Source organism: Zootermopsis nevadensis, unplaced genomic scaffold (assembly GCF_977971745.1).
Source record: "Zootermopsis nevadensis isolate Lab colony 2312 unplaced genomic scaffold, Znev_1.0 Znev_ptg000005l, whole genome shotgun sequence".
Lineage (NCBI taxonomy): Eukaryota > Metazoa > Arthropoda > Insecta > Blattodea > Termopsidae > Zootermopsis > Zootermopsis nevadensis.
This window is the reverse complement of record NW_028259137.1, coordinates 3,404,561-3,427,398: the sequence shown is the minus strand read 5'-3', so window position 1 is coordinate 3,427,398 and position 22,838 is coordinate 3,404,561. Positions and strand designations below refer to the sequence as shown.

At 37.6% G+C, this 22,838-nt stretch overlaps 1 protein-coding gene across 10 annotated transcripts in view; it reads left to right on the top strand.

Moving 5' to 3' along the window:
• The window catches only part of LOC110841260 (band 4.1-like protein 4), a 334,673-nt gene that overhangs the window by 272,512 nt on the left and 39,323 nt on the right, over positions 1–22,838 (top strand). For all 10 annotated transcript variants that reach the window (XM_022086634.2, XM_022086635.2, XM_087343391.1 and 7 more), the window contains one exon: positions 3,581–3,668. In XM_022086634.2, coding sequence (XP_021942326.1) covers positions 3,581–3,668 — 88 coding nt within the window. The remainder of the gene's footprint in view (positions 1–3,580; positions 3,669–22,838) is intronic.

The following is a 22,838-nucleotide window of genomic DNA, read 5'->3' as shown; positions in this document are numbered from 1 at the left end:
AGATCTTTGAGCTCCTGACAAACGAGAAGTCGATTCTGCTTCTGGTCCTCAGACAGGATGCGTCGCATGTGGAGTTCTTCCTTTAGAATCAGCTGACAGGTCCCATAGCCTATCCCAACAATGTCGCACAAGTCGTTGATGGTACGACGTCGATCTTCGTGAATGGCAACATTTTCGGGCGTTGTGCTCGAAGATGGTCGTCCAGAACGCTCGTCATCATCGACAGAGGTTCGGCCATTTTTAAAACGTGAATGCCACACAAAAGTTTGTGCACGACCCATTGCGGACTCCCCAAATGCTTGCTTTAGCATTTCATAGGTTTCCGTAGCCGTTTTGGCGAGTCTTTGGCAAAATTTGATGCACACGCCATTCCGAAATCGCAGGAGGGTCGGTGTAATGCACTACCAAAACGCCCGTAACTAAGAAACAAATGCTAATTCGATGATGCCGGCTGGCACACTGATTCACTATGAATGTAGGCTGCACCCCCTAGCGGCAGAATCTCGTACTACATCCGGTTCGCCCGCTATTGACACTGTCTGGAAACCTTCCGATCGCACCTCGTATTAATCCGGTCATTCGACGTTAGCATAAGTAGTTGATCCAGCGCCGTTAAAGGGTATACAAACCGAGAGAAATGTGTTTAATATGTTTGGGTAATTTGTAACTTTGAATGTGTGAAGTCGTTTTATTATGACGAGAGAAATCTTGTTTATAAATGATTGTTGATTTTGGCCAAGGATTTACCACGAAATGTTTACTGCTATTTAAAATTGAACGATGTGGAAGACATGCAGAATTATTTGTCCTGTGTCCAGCTGGTTTCTAACAAGATACGTTCTCGACTAATTGCCTTGATCGCTAACTTCCAGACCCATTTTCTTGGGACCGAAATGGAGACCTTCACTTATTTTAGGGTGTCTGTTCATTAGTACTATAGAATTATGTTTTTTTAAGACATTTGAGACGTCTCGTTGTATTAATTCAATTCAATTTAATTCATTTATTTAAGTGCTTGACAACAGCCAAGCACTAAACCAGAGTACAGGATAAAATATAATAAGTAATTAATTTATTTCAATAATAATAAAAGTAAAACAAACAAATGAAACAAAATATATAAATGTACCATAATAATAATAATTAGATTTATTTATTGAATCATATTTCACAAATAAATGGGCTAAATACAATACCTAAGTAATATATTTCAATTTAATAATTCTAAATAAAATAAATAATACTATATAATAATAATAATAGTTAAATTACTTTGTTATTTAATGTTTGTAAATATAATGTCATCATTACGAATATAATGGAAATAGACATCTCCGTATTATATATAATGTCGTTTAAATGTTAGTACGTGGTGAGGTTGTTGGCTATCTCATCTCCACGTTTTTAGACGACATTTAAATAGTCCGAAGTTAACGATGGCGAAGATAAAGTTAAGTTCCCGCAAAAGAACAGGTAAAATTATATATTTTAATCTTCACTTTTCTAGATTTGCAGACGGGAACACAAAAGATTCCAAACTGCACAAATTCACTTTTCTCCCAATTGATTATCAGTGTTCAATTAATAAAGTTTTATGAATAAAATTGTTTGTTTCGGGGAGTAGATTGCAGGAACTAAAGTCACAAACCCGAAAACATTCCCCGGGTTAGAGTGTCTTTGAAGATGTTGGATTTGGGGGAAATAATTATTTTGTCCATGGTATTCGCTGTTACGCCTATGATCAGATTTAGGACAATAAAAATTGGTAATAAGTGAAAAGCATTTGTCGAATTTCCCCTCAGAACACTGCGTCCAGTCTGCTAATAATTTAATAAAGTTATTTAATTAATATTGTAACGTAGTCGTCGATACGCCCTGGGTTGTTTGTTTAGAAACACAAGATTAATTCATTTCACGTTGTTACAATAACACCGATCTTTATTGCGTACATAAATGTTCAGTACTTTGGATGTTCCGTTTCTAAACGCCAATGAATGCTCCCACATCTCAGAATTTTGCAGAAACCCTAAACGATACCAGAACCTCAGAGCTCCTGGTCTTATTGAACAATTTCGTTTAATTTATAGGAGTCTTATGATTTTTGTTATAAACAGCGATTATTTCCTTAAACGTCGTTAATAAATTAATCTTTGTAATGATGAAGACTTGTGTTTACTTCGCGGTACGGACTAGATTCTTTTATATTATTTAGTCGAACTACAGCTTAAGAGGATTAATCTTTTCTGTCATGGTTGTAAGCTCATTCTTTTGTCCGTCTTCTCTTTGTAATTAATCGTTTCTTAGATTATTTAACTGTACTGTTTAAAATACAAAAATTACATTTTAACGAATAAGATGAGACAATGATAGTCTAATGAATGGTGAGTTTGATTTGGAATGAGGGGTTTGTAACCTCTTTCAAGATACTATGTTGGTATTTGTTTAGGGAGACTGAGGAAACACACGGACATATCCAAACGACGTAATTTACGAATACAAGCGTAGTGGTTCAACGCCACAAAACCTTCCTGGCTTCTCTTGTTGTATATTCAAGCGGTTAGGCTCTTTTGAATTGGGATTCATCAGGTCTCTCTGCCATTACACGGGAGATAAAACGAAAATATCAGCGATACACTCAACAGTATTCGAACCGTGATCCTTGTATTAGCCCCTAGAACAGTGCTCGCCTTTGACCGCATAGAAATTGCAGTCGGGTTTATTAAAACTCGTATGAGGCTTTAATAGATTTCAGAAACATGAAAATAACACCATGGCTCCTGCGCGAAGTCGTTATTTATCTTATGATTTTATAATAATAACAATATACAAAGCCCAGAAGCGTGAGTGGTGAAATGTGGTATTTTGTAAATCACGCACTTGAGATTGTATATGAAGGACTTGCTGTTTCCATGTAAAGATGTAAATGTAAAATGAATTGTAACCGAAACGTGACTGCTGATTCAGGGACTGCGTTCCACAATACTTGCATTTGGTAGTAGTATTTCTGCCGTTAGTTTATATAAATTCTCGTTTAATCAATAAACTCTGTGATGATTTTACGAAAGCTGTTTAAATTCTGATGAAATTACACCCCGATTGCAATTGTACTCGCGAATTTTTTTTTTTGGGTGCAGAACTTCGAATTGTGCCCGACTACGAACTTTTTATTTAATTTATACTTTCCTCCAGCTACACCGTCTAGACAGAATCATTTATAATGTAAAGTCTATGTTCTTGGCAGTACTTGTTAAATGTGGTTGCGATAATGCTGGCTGTTTGTCATCTCTGGCCCCCGTGACCCTGGAAGGCTATTCAGGGTGTAGTCTGTATTGTCACGAGGTCATGTAGTGATGGGCGGTTGATGAGTGGACCGTCAGAATTTCGCCTTTTTACAAAACCAAAAGGGACCTTCGCGATTCATTGCTCTAATAAAGTGGCGGTGAGTGGGGGTGGATGGCCTTGTGTCCTGTGAAACCTGAGATCTGTAATCCGGCCATAACTCAGGGTCAAGAGCCCTGAGTGGGAGCTGCCGTGGGCTGGAGATCTTTGCAGAGGTAATGGTCGTTGTTATGTGTTTCAGAGGCCAATTACCCGCGGTGGCAGAGCTCAGCTACTTAGACAAGGTGAAATGGCTTGAGATGTATGGCGTGGACCTCCACCCTGTTCTGGTAAGTAGTAACATAACCAGTGACGTATCAAGGAGAGACACTTTGATAAATCAGTTAAGATGTGCGTTGACATCATTTTTAATTTTCGACGCCAACATATTTTTGTTCTTTTCTGCAAAAGAATTGCACGTTATGTGGAAATTTAGGTTAAATTTTGAGTTTTGTGTTAAATTACAGCACACATTTGCATTTCGCGGGGGTGACGTCTTGAACCCCCCCCCCACCCCTTTGCGAATGGTAAAACCGCGATTTGCGAAATGTCTTAATCTTCGTCCTCGTCCTCAGGGTACTGAGATTTCTCCATTTAATCGACTGACACGGCTGGCAGCCCAATAAGAATTCATTATAGTTAGTCTGACCCGAAAGTCGAACCAGAGACCTCACGAAACTTGACGTACGTTATCAGGAAGAACGTGTTCGAGAATTCGCCATTTACAGTGGTTATTATGTGTACCGCATAATTGCTGAGTTCTTAAGTGCCATATAGATGAGATTCTTCGTCAGACATTTAATATAATTTACGTTCTCCTTAAGAAAAATGTTCATTATATAGTAAAAAGAATGCAAAACTATTTTTTTTAACTAGTATCTATTTTATTTATGAAATCAAGCCAGAAGATTCGATGCAGAATAATGATATTCTAATAATTTATAATTTATATTGGCTGCAAAAGGCATTAACTTATATTCAATTTAAAATGTTAAACTTTTAAGTTTCTTTACCGAATTTGTAAAAATGAAGTCACTGTATTTACCCTCCGGATCCCACAAGCACCTCTGAAACGTCGGTAATCTTCCACCAGACTACACGGCGAAACATCAGAGAAGAAAGTCATCTTCTTACTCGCCGCCGTGAGAACCTTAAGTTTCAGCTTCATGTATTAGATTTTTTAACTAATAAATGAATAAAATAAAGCCACTGTAAATTACGCGTTCTTGAAATTGCAGTTCATTTTAATTCCCTTTTCATTGTGTGTCTACTGCAAACTTCTTGATCGAAATAATCGTAGGGGGCAGATGTTTGAAACACTCGCCGAATCCAGGTGACGCCGAGACCCCTCGGCCTCATTTACTAAGATAATTAAAATTCATGACAGTCATAGCTTCGGCTCCTACCATTTCAAAGACTGTTATGTGTACGATCATAATTTCCCGCGCTTGCGTAATGACTTAACATGTGGGCCTTTCTCTATTAATTCTGCAGACAAAACTTGGCCTTAATTTAAACTAAAGTGATTTTACTTTGCGAAACGTAGAGTTTACTAACGTGTTTGAAGGCTTCAAGCAGTACTGAGACCGCTGTGCTAAATTGGCTTTCTTCGTAACTTCTATTTACAAGAACCCAAGTTTGAGATATTTAACGTAACTTCATATTTAATATGCTGTTGTAGAACACATAAACTCCATCTAGTAACCCCCAAGGAATAATAAAGCACGATTAATTGAAGTTTCCCCCCCCCCCCCATGGACCACATGCATCGTTCGGTCGGCCATGGGTGTTATCCTTATTACTCCACACATAAACATGACTTAGTTTGGATGTCGTCATTAGATGAAACAGCTGTTTTATTAACTCTGGATGTTGTCTAAAGCAAAGGGGTTGCAGGTGCAAACATGGAGGGGTGGGAATGAATGCCCTCGACAGTATAAATACTGGCATACCTTGGAGATATTGCGGGTTGTGTTCCAGACCACCGCAATAAAGCGAGTCACATGAATTATTTTGGTTTCCCAGTGCATATAAAAGTTATGTTTACGCTATACTGTAGTCTATTAGTGTGCAATAGAATTAAGTCTTAAAAACATCGCGAGAATTACCAAAATGTGACGCAGAGACGCGAAGTGAGCGCGTGATGTTGGAAAAATGACGCCGATAGACTTGCTCGACGCAGGGTTGCCACAAGCCTTCGATTTGTAAAATAAAACGCAATATCTATCTTCCTACTCGCTGCTTTGAAAACCTGAACACCCAACATTTTAATTGTATTTGGGTTTGAATCTCGGTCGGGATATTGAGTATCTCCTGATGTTCTGGCATTTGGAAGCACTGGGGAAATCCACAGTGTAACCAATCTCTGGGCCTGGATTTGAACCAGGGGGTCTCGTAAATACGCAGTAGGAATGCTAACCACACTACGACGATTTTTTGGTTTATCAGTTATAAATAGACCTACCTTAACCTAACTAATTTGAAGTATTTAGCAAAGTAAATTGATGTTAGTGACGTAAAAACAATGAAGTTTTTCCAAAAAAAATAAATAAATATGAAAAAAACTGGTAAAAACGAACGCCTTAGCAGAATTGAATGGAACTCAAAAAGTTGTGTAGAACATTACTAAATTTAAATCTAAAACTTCTTGACGATGGTGAAGAGTCAATTGAATAAAATTTTTCTTTGATATTATCCATCGTCTAGTAAATATAAATCGTAAAACGACGTTTCGGAGATGGGACTCTATCTCCGTCTTCAGGTTCCTACTCAGTTGGGCCCACTAGATAGAGCTAATCCCTATCTCCGGACCTTCCATCGTCTAGTAAATATAAAACGTAAAACGACGTTTCGGAGATGGGACTCTATCTCCGTCTTCAGGTTCCTACTCAGTTGGGCCCACTAGATAGAGCTAATCCCTATCTCCGGACCTTCCATCGTCTAGTAAATATAAAACGTAAAACGACGTTTCGGAGATGGGACTCTATCTCCGTCTTCAGGTTCTTACACAGTTGGGCCCACTAGATAGAGCTAATCCCTATCTCCGGACCTTCCATCGTCTAGTAAATATAAAACGTAAAACGACGTTTCGGAGATGGGACTCTATCTCCGTCTTCAGGTTCCTACTCAGTTGGGCCCACTAGATAGAGCGGTCCGGCCGGGAGATAGGGATTAGCTCTATCTAGTGGGCCCAACTGAGTAGGAACCTGAAGACGGAGATAGAGTCCCATCTCCGAAACGTCGTTTTACGTTTTATATTTACTAGACGATGGATAATATCCAAGAAAAATTTTATTCAATTACTAAATTTGTACACAAAAGGATTTGTTCAGTTCGGTTGATTCGTTACGTAGAAAAATATTTTTTCCTAGAATTTACCGTTGTCTTCAAAGAACAGATGCAAACAATTGTAAATTCAGAATGAAAATATTTTCTTTATAACGAATCGCTCGAACTGAATAAATCTTGTTATGCACAAATGCATTTGAGTTTCGTTCAAAATTCGTTAATCCTCTCATTTTTTGTCATTTTTTTATTTCTGTTATTTTGTATCACGTGATATGTTAATATGAAAACGTGTACAAGGATATATTTCCGGGGGAAAAATATTTCAGCACAGGAAGGTTTAATTTATAGATACGTTATAAATGCTGCGATCATTTCACTGGTCCGTATTTTGAGATCCGATGCGTCGGAGATCTAAGCTTATTTGCGGATTAAAACTTTGCGACAGCTTTCATTATTACTGTCTGCTGTTTGCATTTTGAATCGTCTCTTTATCTTTCGTTTGCAGCTTCGCGGACAAGTGGAGTAACATTCGATGTTTGACTTAGCGGACGATAAAAGATGTCACCATTGGTGAAACAACAGAGATTAAGATTTTTTTGTTCAGTATTATTATATTACTGCACGGATGTGGCCTAAATTTCGTCATAATTTTGACCTCTTAAAGCCCAATGGTAACTATATGTACCACATTCTTTATCAATCAATAGCTCTTCATTTTGTATTTATGGGTTTCGTATGATTCTCTTTGTAAACAGCGATTATTTCCTTAAACAGCGTTAAGAAATTGATCCTCGTAATGGTGAAGAGTTGTGTTTTCTTCGCGGTACGGACTGAATTCTTAAATACGTAATATTTAGACGAGCTTTGACTTCAAAAGGTTAACCAGTTGATCTTTTTAATGGTGAAGTGTGGTGTTTTCTTCGCGGTACGGACTGAATTCTTAAATACGTAATATTTAGACGAGCTTTGACTTCAAAGGGTTAACCAGCTGATCTTTGTAATGGTGAAGAGGTGTGTTTACTTCGCGGTACGGACTGAATTATTTAATATTATTTAGGCGAGATTCGGTTTAAAACCCATCTCGACACAGGTTTTCCTTGGTTTTCCTCTGTCTTCAAGCAAATGCTGAGATGGTTCCCAATTTTCAAGTTGCCACTGCTAGCTTCTCATGCAGCCCTCCCGATTTAAATTCATCAAAATTTACCACCCCTTAACGCCGTCAAAATTTACCCCCCTCCCCTCAGCAGGAACTTCTAAATTATGTATTAAACTTCCAAATTAATAGTCTCAGCTTTCGCTAATACAAAATTAAAAATTCCGTCTTTTATGCCAATCATCACACTAACGCCTTCACTCTTACTTTATCCTTAACAGAAGGACGAGCGGGCATTGCCTGGGGACCTTCTAACTATAAGATGCTCTTTCTCCCCCCCCCCACCAATTTCCTCTCTCTCTCTCTCTCTCTCTCTCTCTTTGACTTCAAAGGGTTAACCAGTTGATCTTTTTAATGGTGAAGAGTTGTGTTTACTTCGCGGTACGGACTGAATCCTTAAATATTCAGACGAACTGTGATTCTCATTGTAATGAGCGATCATTTCCTTAAACAGCGTTAAACATTTGATCCTCGTAATGGTGAAGAGTTGTGTTTACTTCGCGGTACGGACTGAATCCTTATATAAATATTTTTACGAGCTTCGGCTTCAACGGGTTAGTTATTGTTTCTGACGTTGGAATATTGTGGATTGTTTTTATAGTTGATCGCAGCTTTTACCCCCCACATAATTACAGCAACGACATTGTTCCGTGGACTGGTTTTTGCCATTTTGAAACTTTTCTGTGCCATTGTTTGAATTCTTCTGTTTCACAGGCAGGGATATTAAGGAATGAAACCAAAGATTAATGACGCCCTGGGTTTGAATTTTATTATTATATCCAAATATTTCAACTCTGCTTCTTGTACAGGGAGGTCCAAAAGCGAAAGAACCCATTCATGATACGTTATATTTGTAAGAAAGTAAATTTTACTGAAATCAGAAAACATTTATATTGAGTACTGGTAATGCACATCCCGTTCAACGATGCATTTAATATTTTCGTCGAGTGAACAGTTGTCATAGACGAGGTTCGCGAGACGACATATTGTCGATTTGTATGGGACAGAAGAATTTGAATATGTAACCCTAAACTCGTGGAGAGAGAACGAGGCACCAGGTGGCGTTAGACAATGAACGCTCGTTGGCACTTGTGAAAAGAAACATCTTTGTACGTCAGCTGTTTTTCAAAGACGTCTGACAGCGCAGGTTACCATGTGACATTCCCTGCGTGGGCTTTCGTATATTAACAGCGATATTGTGTGTTTATGAATCCAACATAATTTCACTGAATTACAACAACAACAAAAATATTTTTCTTGTATTCCATGATTTTTCGACCAGTCTATAAAATAAAAGCAAGTCTATCAGTCCATAGTACGTCTAATTGTAGGTTATTTAAACGAAGTTTTATGGGGAAATATGGCGAAAAACTTTGGCTTTCGGGTTGAGCTTCGTCGAATGTTGAGAATTATCCGTTTCGACAAGAATTTCAATTTCCATTTTCAGTGTAATTGTGTGTTTAAATCGTTTTAAACCTGAATCTTGCTTAACACAACCTTACATATAAAGTAGAAATTGTGAGTTTATGTGTTTGTTCGCTTATATCTCGAGAATCATTATTTCTCGAGATAAGGAAATGGAACTGAATGAAGAAAGACTTTCGAATTATTTTAACGTTATCGTGTTCTTTGTTAATTCGAATTAAGGATTTTCTCCGACCTTTTTACCGCCGTGAGAACCTCATATCTTAAGTTATGCTTATTTTATCGGAATATTATAGGCCCTGTTTGTATCTACTGACAAAGTCTTGTCATGCATAAACTTAATTCATTAACAGTTAATGACATAAATAACGATTTGCCTCTCTTCCATGTTAATTTTTTTAAATTAAATTTTCTTAATTTTTCCACGTTCAACTTTTGTGAGCTGTAGCTTTAAAAGATCTCGTACGTCTCATTAACATTACATGAAGTGAATATTCCGGTCACGTAAGTGAATTTCCAGAAAACTTTCCTCTTTGGAACGACTTGTATGCAGTCCCCGAATGTGTCTTGTTTCATTCGGTCATGAATTGTCTGTACCTACTTCCGGTTCCAAGGTACGTGCTCCAGAAGACCAGTCTGCGTAGCACGTACCTACGTTTTACGTATTGATCCAGCGAGGTACAGCCTCGTATTCTTATTCTGTCCATTAAACATTAACTCCTTCCCAATTTAGATGGCAGAGTTTAACCTCGCAGATGAATAAATTGTTTCGTTGTTGATAAAAACTGCTACGCCGATCATACAGGTTGCTGTAACATCGACATTTTTGCTTCGTGAAATATTACTTTTTCTCTGTTAAGAAAATATTAAAATCTGATATGGTTTTTAAAGTGTTTTTATAGAAAAATGTCACTGTTTCAAATGCGGATGTTTATTAGACGCAGTAAGATAGAACAGTGAAATTAATAGGACTTACAAATAGAATTTGTGGGGGTATATTTTAATAAGTTGTAGATATAAACAATATTAAAAATGACAGTCTCACTTTTATTTTCTACCTTGACGTGTATGATAGTTGTGTAAGTCGCGTTTTCTGACAAAGAAACCTAATGTCGGGGATTAGAAATATATCGAAATTTGGAATTATTCACTCCATATATATATATATATATATATATATATATATATATATATAATATCGAGTAGTACTGAGTTGTATATCTGATGCGCACTCAAAAAGCACCGAAGTAATTGAATTAATTTTTATTCTCATAAAATTAATCACAAAGAGTAATGCGTATTTGGACAAGCTATAAACTTAAGTTATTAAATATCGCACTATTCGAATAAGTGGACTGGTAGAAGAGACTGATTTCTTTCCCCTATTCATCCGTCTGAGTCTTACATTTATTTTTTGTGAAATGGTTTTTTTTTAAAGGTGTTGAAACATATTCTGGGCCTACTGTGGCAGGAAGAATACTTTTTAATGTAATTTCAATTTTGATTTAAATATACAGATAATTATAATTATAGAATCGATCGTTTCAGTTATATAAATGTACTGTCTGACGACGTTCGTGTACAATTCACGTGTTTTTAAGATCCACGCTCGATTATTTCGGGCCTTGAACTTTAACAGTCACTAATTAACTGTAACATTAGTTTCGCGAATACCACGAAGTATTATATCAGTTCTAATTATAAAGTAATTTTATATTAGTCATTATGCCGGCTGTTTCAAGAAACTTCTAGTGCAGAAATACCCTAGTCCTTACACCCACACTAACGATTTCAAAACCCCAAACATCGGCAAATTTCGCTTGTTAAGATCTTGAAAAGACCTGACATCATTTAAGTTTTACGTTTCTGTGGTCGTAAGATCTGAGGCCATAACCGATACGTGTTTACAGACGACTTCCTGAACTGTGAAGAAATCCACGTCTCTTGACATTAAAGTACTGACACATTCGCCCTTCGTTTCGTGTTAATGACACGCCGTCTATTGTGTGTTTTAAGAAATTGCAGCATCCACCTTCAGAAACGTACGACATCAGCGAACAAACTTTGTGACAGTTACACCGAGCTACCGTCGTTCGCTTTAATGATACAAGGCGCGCACATTAAACTCTGGGATTTATGTTCTTTTGTACATGTGTTGCAAGAGATTTGGTTCCTTCGCTACTCAGTTCCACAGATATCTGCATCTGCCGTTGGTACCGAGTGGTTAGCATTCTTACATCGTATCTGGCAGAGAGAGAGAGAGGAAATTGGTGGGGGAGAAGTGAGAGACACTTCGATTTCAGGGAGGGGGAAAGAAAGTGCATCTTATAGCTAGAAGGTCCCCAGGCAATGCCCGCCCGCACGTTAAGGATAAAGTAAGAGTGAAGACGTTAGTACGATAATTGGCAGAAAAGACGGAAATTTTGAAATTTTGTATTAGAGAAAGCTGAGGCTATTAATTTGGAAGTTTAGTACATAATTTAGAAGTTCCTACTGAAAGGAGGGGGGGTAAATTTTGACGGCGTTAAGGGGTGGTAATTTTTGATTAATTTAAATCGGGGGGGGGGGCTACATGAGAATCATGCAGTGGCAACTTGGAACTTGGGAACCATCTCAGCATTTGCTTGAAGACAGAGGAAAACCAAGGAAAACCTGTGTCGAGATGGCCGGTCGCAGGACCTTCCGGGTGCGCACTGACTACTAGCCAGCGGTCCGGCAGACAAAAGAGGGATTTGTACGACCCCTAGGTTTCCCTAACTTGTGCCATGGGCTTTATTGATAAAGTCAGGTACATCTGGTGCAATGATACAACACAATATGTTGAATGCAGGTCATCCGTGTTTCCGTGGTCTTCTTCAGCTGATGGTTTCATGGTCTGGTCCATGGCAGGAGTTCCGCTGGAGCGTCCTCCGATGAACGGCTGGCTAAAATGAGTAGAGTTCGTATCTAGGCTCGATATCAGTTGTATTTAAGAATTCAGTCCGTACCGCGAAGTAAACACAACTCTTCACCATTACGAGGATCAAATGTTTAACGCTGTTTAAGGAAGTAATCGCTCGTTACAATGTGAATCATAGTTCGTCTGAATATTTAAGAATTCAGTCCGTACCGCGAAGTAAACACAACTCTTCACCATTACGAGGATCAAATGTTTAACCTTTTGAAGTCAAAGCTCGTCCAAATATTACGTATGTAAGTATTCAGTCCGTACCGCGAAGTAAACACAACTCTTCACCATTAAGAGGATCAAATGTTTAACGCTGTTTAAGGATATAATCGATGTTTACACTGAGAATCATACGAAACACGTAAAAACAAAATGACAGAAACCCAGTCATTTCTTGTATATTAAAGGCTAAGAAATAATTACGTTTAGACTGTATAAATAACGCGTGAGGATTAAGACTTGTGCCTGTGTTTTGTAGTTCCTTTGGTGTAAAAATTAAAAGTTGGAAGCTGTTTTAGTTAAACTATGCAAGATCAGACGGGCTTTTAGCTATTCACTCTTATCGTGACGTACCTCAAGCTCGGATTTATTTTGCGTCCACTGAACCACGGCCACTTACATGACACCCTCAACATGAAGACAGTTATCTTCTAGGGTGTTGTGCCGTGTAATTTGGTAGAAATTTACCAACTTTTTAGAGGTTGTTACAGAGGTTTTCACACCTGTGAGGATGTGATGTTTTTTCGGGTTTAGATGTCGTGATGAAAGTGTTTCGGAGAAACATGCTGCCTCCGTCTTCAGGGCGCGTTTCTACCGACGAGTGTGTAAGGAACGAAAACGTAGATCATGATCAAGAATTTAATAAGTTTTCCTTTTAATCTTTTATTTTAAGACGATTGAATCATAAATGACGAGAAGTTCTGAAAGGGATGTGTAACGCGTCTCGGAGTGGTTACAGCTGTAGTTCTTACATGTCAGGGTGAAAGTTTGACGAACTCCGCTTTCAGAAACACACGCCATGCGCGTCTTCGATCAGTTATGGATAACTACAGACATTTTTAAGTCGCACTGGTGATTTAGTGATTAGTTTTCTAGCCTCGCATTCGGAAGGCCACAGGTTAAATACCGGCTGTCTGCATCATGACAACCGGTCACGTGAAGATGGGAATAGAGCCAACTCCCGAAACGTCGTGTATATAAAATATAACAAACTACTCTAGAAAGTAAAGTTAAGTTTGAGAAGAATAATCCAGACAAGGAAATAAAAGTTTCCTTAGGACCAAAGCAGACAGCAGATTATTTGGATTAACAACGAAAGAATTTAAACATCTGGCATTGTAGTTAGCTGAGAAAAATGAAAAACCTCGTCCTTTTGACAAAGAAAAAGGCGAGGGTATGGATTGATTTCGGGGATTCATGAAGAGGCAACCCGGATTTATCGCTAAGGAAACCGGAGTCAACTTCTGGTTCAACAAGGTTGCTGTAACCAAATTTTTTTAGATTGCTCGGTGATATTATAGACGACTATCAGTTAACTCCTGACCGCATTTACAATTGCGATGAAAGTGGTATTTCAACGGTCTCCAAATCAAAATTCAAAAATTATTTCCGGAAAGGGGAGGAAGCATGTTCATTTTCAAAATCGTTTACTAGATCTTGTACCTGACTGTACTCAAGCTTTCAAAAAGTACTTTAAAAAAAATCATAAAATAAAGACTTTATTGAATTTGGCCGTCCATGTACAATGTTTAAGGCTCTATACCGCTGTTGTTCGCTACGCGTTACAAAAAGGGATTCAGTTGACGTGGTTGGTTCAAAATGGATTCAACTTCATCTTCATAATCTTCGGAAAATGGGTGCTCAGATGAGTGTCTTCAGAGATGTTGTAAATTATTTTCTTTTCATGTCTGTAACTAAACGTCTGGTTGATCTGTCAAATAATATGGTAGCAAACTTTTCTTCAGGCACTTCCATGCTATACGTACGTTTGTAACTCCAAAAGCCATCCAGATAATCCAGTGGTACATTGTAAATTATTTTTCCGTAACCCATAAGTGGTAATTACATGCTTAAACAGTCAGTAACTCTCCATTTTTATTGGTTGGTGTGATTCAGTGTAAACAGCGATTATTTCCTTAATCTGCATTAACAAATTGATCTTCGTAATGGATACGTGTTGTGTTTTCTTTGCGGTACGGACTGAATTCTTTTATATTATTTATCGAGCTTCGAATTTAAGGGGTTAAAGTCTCTACTACCTGTTTCAAAAGTGTTGGATATTCTTCGTTGTTTCGAATTAAAATATCACGTATTTCACTCTGACTCTCAATGATGAATTAAGAAGGGCGTGGAAGGAAGCTGTGGTTTATTTTGAGGTAATCTGATGTTCATATTTTAATTTCGACTGATTTCTGTTTTAGTAAATAACTAATAAAATATTTTGAGATACTAAAGATATTGCTATTGTACGAGAATTGAAAAAAAACGTAATAATTATCGAAAGTTTTATTGGAATTTTCACTTTATTATTTATTTAGTAACGCTCGTTTTAAAACCTTAAGTTGTTTCTCAGTCCAGGGCCCGCGACTGTCAGCAAAGGATTTCAGCATTGCGAAATTATTGTGTTAACCGCGTGCTTTGTCGCGTGTGGAGAGTAGTCGTGCAGGTTAGTACAACGGCGATGAACCAGAGGTCACTGCCCTATATATATGCATGCATAATGGCGCGACAGTGACGTCACAGGGGTCAGGTTGCTTGAGTCTCTGACAGCGGTTCTTGAAAAGCTGCCGAAACCACGAGAGGTTTCGTGTCGCAATAGATTTCTAGTTCTTCCGCCCTGTCAACAACAGAGAGTAGAAGCTATGTCTCGACCGCGTGGGAGTAGGTTGTCCTATCCGTAAATATCTGGCGACAGGCATTAAACTCTGTTGCAACAAAACGTAGCCTCATTAAAAGACGTAATTGTATTATGCAATATCTCGAAAAATGCTATCAGAGAAATTGTTTTTATGGGTAAATTTAATAAAATAGAAACTAATTTTTACGAAGAACCTAGAGAAATTATGTATTTGAGAATAGTAAAAACTTATACGAGGCGCGTCCTCAAAGTAAGTTTCCCTGGGGCCGTTTACAGAAACAAAACACAATTTCATGGAAATATTTATTGCAACAGATACAGCAAGTGTCCAGCTATTTTTCAACATATTCGCCACCGGAATTGAGACATTTGTCATACCGTGGGACCAACTTTTGAATACCTGTGTCGTAGAAGTCTGCCGCCTGGGATTGGAACCACTGTGTGACAACCATCTCCGCCTCTCTGTCATTCTCAAAACGCTGACGCTGACCGGACAGGAATTTCTTGAGGTGTAGGAAAAGATGGAAATCACTGGGAGCGAGGTCCGGGCTGTAGGGTGAATGATTAAACACCTCCCAGCTGAACTCCTGCAGGAGACTTGCTGTCCGTCGAGCCGTGTGCGGCCTAGCGTTATCACTGACCGCACTTCACAGTCGGCGGGAGCTGGAATAAGAACCTCCATCTTCAACAGCTGCAACGATGCTACTGTGAGAACGCGGGAAGTACCGTTAGTGCATGCGCCATGCTACGTCATTGCTCTATCACGTACGCACAGTCGCTTCGCGCAATATAAGGTTTGCTAGCTGTGGGACGAGTGGGAAACTTACTTTGTGGACGCGCCTCGTACATAATTTCGCTTTTTGTATACCTAATATTTATCTAACATTATGAGGGTAAATACAGGCAACTCTCGGTTTAAGAACGAATTCCGTTCCAAGACGTTGTTCGTTATGTTTATCTTGCATTCCTGAGCTTTTACGATATTATATAATTATATTATATATTATTATAATAGTGAGAATCACCGATTTCTTTCCACGAGAAAACATTCTACTTGGCGTGGCATGTAAACCAAAGTTTTTTACTGGCTAGATTAGTTTTATTAACCAAGAACAGTTCAGTATAATTATCATATAATAATTTTATGATAATTATTGTAATAAATATATTTTTAAAAGTTTATTAATTTAAATCTTACAAGTATATTCACTGTACGTTTCGCATTTCGGTTTATAAGGAATTCTATCTATTGACGACTTTAAGAAATTTTGAATAAATTGTGACGTTCGTAAACCGAGAGTTGCCTGTAAATAAAGAATTATGAGATAAAACATTTCATGTAGCATGCCTTGGGGAAACAAAAAAATATATAGAAATTTGATCCGTAATCTCATCGGAAGAGACCAATTACGAGAGGAAGGGGGTGGATTTCATTGACAGAAATTTGTGAAAAGTGTGAAGTAACTTTCGTTGTATATATTTATTAAATCTTGTCCTGTCTAATCACAATAAATTCTTATTAAATATTAAAATATTACAATATTTAAAATATTAAATGATGAATATTTCGATAAAGAACATCATTTAATATTTTAAATATTTTAAATGTTAATTATTGTAATATTTTAATATTTAATAAGAATTTATTGTGATTAGACAGGACAAGATTTAATATATAATATATACTTATTATATCACAATATGACGCAACTTTACCATCTTATAACTTTCGTTGTTAAATATGAACTCTGTAATGAAATCGAAGATAATAAGATGGGATGAGACATGTAGGGTTGTTAATATCACGTGTGATTATGGGCAGACAGAAAATATTTGGGTATTTGTTCTCAGGATACAGTGGACGTCAAACGTTTTACATTTTAAAAATAACACACCGAAAATGACGTTCTGGATTTTTATCTTATAGTTTGGTAGGAATTATATAGATGTGCTTGGCTGCCTCCATAACCCCTTCCAGCCTCCGTCATTTGGATTTTAAGTCTCAAGATAACGAAGGCAGAGCAGTTTCTTGAGGCGTAAAATTAATTTGAGTGCCAGCTCGTTCTTCCAGAGTAATTTTATGTACGAGTAGTTTTCAACCCATACAAAATCTGTGTGTGGTTCCGTTTCGTGAATTTTACCATGGAAACGGAGCCGTGTAAACACGGACTTGTGGCGTCAGTGGGTTTTGAACGTTTTTGTAGGCTTCTCTCGTGTTTACCTAACCTGCCACGCGCATATCGAATTGTAATTTTTTTTTCTTCATAATTAACTGGACACATTAGGACCTGCAATTGAAGCTTTAATCAGCCGAAGGCTGAAGCAGTTACCGACGGTAACTGCACCTTTAAGAGCCACGAACGTTTATAGTAACGAATCGTATGCCATTTGCAGACGTCGAAATTCGTGTTTCCATTTACATTTCATCTCGCGTTTAGATTAAAGGTGGTGTTTAAAAATATTTTGGACACGTATTCCTATAATAGGCTTTGCTTTATGTACAAATACCTTTAATTTTATCAACCCTTCCCCCACCCTGTATATAAGATTTACCGTTCAAAAACTACCCCCCTTCTTCCCTGAGAACACAATAAAAATGTCTTATTTTGAAACCTGTCCTGCTATCGCTTCGAATATATTTCGTGCTGTGAGATTTTAGATTTTCAAGGCCGTGAATATTATGATATTATTCTGGGTTTTCGCGACGTGTAGATCCGTTTGTATGAACATACTGTCTCTATCTTCAGAGCTCAAGATTGAGACTGTGTTTCTACGAAACGTTGGCGTCTACTGACAAGTCTACACGGCGCCAAAATCCAGAAGAAGAGTCATTAATACGAAATTTAATATAAAAGAGTGACTCATATTAACAGAATATCACCAGAAGAGTAAGATTTGATGATTTTTGAGTTCATGAAATTTGTGGTAAATTCATAACTAGATCATAATTGTGGAGTAATATATCTAAGCATTTCAGTTCGCTAATGTATTTAATTGTTACCAAGCGACCGTCTATATGCAACGTATTGTTGTATCGCTGAGAAGAGGTCAGAGGTATACAGATTCAGCCGAACTTAAAAGAAAATATAATAAATAAATAAATATATATATATATATACACTCGAGGACGCTCTTCGTTCGCGGGTTTGAATTATATCAATTTTTATGTATAAAAATGTAATAAATCTGTCAATTTCATACTTATACATTAATTGTTGTATTCCGAAAGAAATTGTCTGCCATTATCGATTTGAGATAAAGAATAATCGACTGCAGTTGGTATGAACAGTGTAAAGTCAAATCGATAAATCAACTTGTGGGCAGCCAGTCTGTAGAATCACCTTCGAGCATCGTTGTAAACCAGTCCTGGCCCATAATGCATTGCATCCGCATTGCTTACTCCCTGTATTTTGTCTTCCGCGATTGTCAGTTTTTTCCGTCTGCTTGTAATAATAAATGCACTGGAGTTGACTGACGCATGTAATTAAATTTAAGGAATCAGCAATTACTTCAGAAGCCTGTTTTTTTATTTCTGTTTTGTTCAATATCTAGGAATTACTTCAAATATACTCACGCATATCAGAAGCTTACTTACATGTCTCCACGTCGTGTGGACTTGTGAGCAGTATGTAGAATAACTTTTGTTTCGGAGGAACATACTGCCTCCATCTTCAGGGCTGAATTGCACAATTCATTTAGCAGATAATTTTTTTTATAAAAATATCTTATTTTCGAACTGATTTTGTAAAACCCTCGAAATTTTATTTTTATATACGATGACTCGGCGAATAAATACTTTTTGACTTTTGTCTGACAAATTGTAACATATTAATGATGGGGATTATATATGGATTATGAAGTTTTGTGAACTGATTTTTTTCAGGCTAGTCGCAGTGACTTCTGAAAAATTAGTCGATTCAGCTGTCGATGGTGCTAATTTATGTATAATTTGTGAGTGATGATCTCAGATTTTTCTGGTATTCATTTCAATATGATCGTATGATCCTGTGTTAACGACGTTGTATCATCTGACCGAGATTGATTACCTCGGAATTTGACGGGAAGTCGATTATGAATGGTATATAGGTCAATATTTGTAAGGAGATGATTGAATATTTTGCAAGGTTTGTTCCGGAATTTTTGTGGTGAGACTCGGGAAAATCACGACTAATTCTCAGTGTCATTTGCGGGTGACAGGGTCGGGACTCGAACCGGGTAATTTATGAACATATTACCGTTAATCCAAAAGCCTCCGATACTCGTTTCGTTGCTGTGAAAATTGCTTTGCGGGTCTGCGGCCATCTTAAAGGGACAAAAATTTCTGACTTGCTACCAACACGTCAGTCGAGCAAATGTCTTAGAACATAACACTCGTGGCTTTGAGGGCACTTTGGTTTTTATGGCATAAAAATACAGCTCCCTAGAAAATCTTTTGAGGCCTACTCTTTATGTTCTTAAATTATTCATGCTGGCAGGCAGACAGGTATAAAGATGATCCCTCTTAGACTTGGGAGGAGCACAGGGAACACAAGAAATCTCTGCAAAGTTTACCAGTTCACAGTCGGTTACTTGCTCGATACTATTGGGTTGTTTCTCCGTGTAGCCTGGTAGAAGTTTACCGACGTTTCGGAGGTCGTTCCTGCCTCCATCATCAGGGCGCCCTGATGATGGAGTCAGCAAGGATAGGACTTCACACCCGTTACCACGCTGCTCTGCTATCTTTGCTACCCTGCTAGTTCTGAGCTGTCTTCACTCGATTGTCCGATTTTTGTAGTGACCTTGAAAAATGTAATTTGATGACGGCTGCTGTGGGAGAATTGTTTGTGTACAAATCGTTGTGTTACAGATTCTAAGAGTATAGTTGTTTTAGAAACTATATTTATTTTCACAGTTAAGTCAATTCATTCTTCACTCTTTTCTGCTTCGAAATCTGAAAATGTGAGTTTGGTATAACACACGCAGAGTAATGGCTGATTTGAGGACAAAATCCCTCAGAATTTAGTGTTTACGTATCCACCGATTAGTCATATCTGTATTAACAATCCGTTTTAATTCGTACTTTGAAATGCAGTACGTTCTCTTGTTTGATAAGCAAATTCGTCTCAACGCATTTCATTCCACGTACAGTATTAAATTATTTATATCTGGCTGAGCTGTCTTAAGTCTTTTATAACCAATACCCACACATCGTGTTTATTCTTACGAACTGAGTACTTTTATATCGCTATACGCGCGCGTTCTGTTCAAATATCTTCTCCTTCTGGTATTCTGTAAGCTTCTTTCTCTCCCATTCTTCGCGACAGCCATAATCTTTATTTATTCATATTTCCTTCAGAATTCTTCTCTTTTCCGTCCAGTCCGCTCCATATCCCATGAAACACATTGCAAATCTTATACATGTGGTTGTGCATCCGCGTCGATAACTTCCAATCGTTTACTGACGCGTCATCATTTCTTATACACGATTTTGGTGTTACGTAAATGCACTTAACGCGCTTTCAGACAGTCGACTGTTTTTTTTTATACATCGCGAGTTTTAAGACGTTATGATATCGATACGATTGTTCTGAATATTATCGATGTTAGAACTATGCATCTAACTGAAATGTGTCTTTACATGTGCTCACATGCGAACCAGCTGTTTCTACCGAGACCTGAAGCAATGTTCTTATTCCCTGGGGAAATTCGGGGCGAACTGCTTTGCACTACGACCGTCTGGTGCGCTGCACGTTCAAGACGAATGACGTGTCTATGGGTCCACGGCAACTAAGGGGCCATGAAAGGGGCGGGGGGGGGGTACAAAACCTGGGTACAGACGAAGACAAATATTGTTTGCGAAGTTTAATGTGTGACGAACGTTTCTTGATTTACTAATTGGTTAAAACCGTTCTTGAGAGTATTTGATAGTAGCTGACCGCTAAAGTTCAAAGCGCACTGCGTCTGTCTGATTCACACGCGTGCTTTATTGTTAAAAACAAAGAACATTTTAAAGCAACGTCGGGATGTTTCTATTAAGTAACTAGCGGTTAGAACGCTGGCCTTGTAATCCTGGGGTCTCGGGTTCGATTCCCGGCGGTGCCCGAATTTATAACTTGTGTTGGGCAAGGCCGTGGTCTAGGCAACACGGAGTTTTCCTCCGTGGCATCCCAACAATGACTCCATTCACACACAGAAGAAGGCAATGGCAAACCACTTCTGGATCATCTGCCAAGAACGTATATGGACAGGTCCCAGTCCGAGAAAAGGATGGAAGGATCCTGTTCATATGGACCTGTCGTCAGACAGAACACTAAATAAATAATAATATAAATATATTAATATATAATGCATTAATATCTTGTTAATTGTTTTGTGTTATTTTAGGCTTTAGTTAAATAATATAGTTCATTAAATATTTTAATTATTCAGTCTATTTATATATTTACGTAGGTTTGGACGTCGAGTCATCTAATTTGCAAATGTTAAATTTATAGAACAATTTCGGTCGCGTAAATGTTTATGAAATGTGATATCAGAAGATTATAACAATCAAACACTCTGCCTAATTAAATGTTTGACACACTAAGTGTTTCTTAAAGAGACTTTTGGTAAGGATATCGAGTACTTTTTAATATTATTCACAGACACTGTTCATAAACATTATTAGAGAACATTTTTCAGTCAACTTTGCAGGCAAACATCGTTTGCCTTTGTCTATGCAGGAATTATTGAGTTTCTGATTTAATATAATCTAATTTTACATATTTATTTCTATAATTACCATTCTCCTCACTGAAGGTCCAGGAATCTAATTCTACCGGGAACGGACGTGCGTTTTCAGTAAAACCTATGGCAATGGTCCCCCCATTTGTCTTGTCATTGGTACTGCCCCTTTTCCAACGTGATTAAAATGTTGTTACTGTTTATGAAGTCTGATTTCACAAATCGATTTGATTTTTGGCAGATTGACAGGCGAGTTTATGAGGTTCTGTTTTTATTCTGTAGATTTTTTTTCTAAGATCTGAAACAGCGTGACACATGTAATCATTCATGTAGCAAATTTCCGAGTGTCATAATCGATTATACACACTGACCAGCACATAAAATTTGAACGATTACTGAAGATCCCTGTAAAATATATTTTTACCTTAGAAGTTCAACTTGAGCTATAAAACCAGTTAAATAAAATGTGTAACACCACCCTTAAAACCTGTCAAGTTTGAAACAGTGGATCAGGATAAAAGAAAACCCTTTCTGGATTGGACAGCGCAATTTTTTTTTTTAACAAAAGTAACTTATAAATTTCACATTACTGTGACATTTTGAGCTCCTAGTATCGGGTGATGTATACAAAGAGTAACATTTCCAGGGTAGGTTTTGTCTCTAAATCCATCTGTACGCGTTAACCAGACATATTCTTCATGAAGAGATTTATATTACGAAAGTAAGAACTCTTTGAAGTTCTACCACGAAAAAATATCCAGCTTTAGAACTTTCGCCTCTCACATCTGTTCCAAGATACACCATGAAAATCTCCGTCTACAAACCTTTTGTTTTTCGTATTCCTTTAACAGGCATGGAATTTTAAATTTGAAACATAAATAGATTAACATTGAGAAAATTGTATTCGGTTCACCGTGAGAGTTTGAGATATATATTCGGCCTTATAATACGTGAAATTGTTCTATTAGACTTGTCTATCGTCTACAGGCTTACCAACTAAATATGGATACCAATTGACGGCATCACCAAAGCTTCGTATAGGTTAATTAGCTAGGTTACTCGCTAAATTTCGAATTCAAATTGACCCT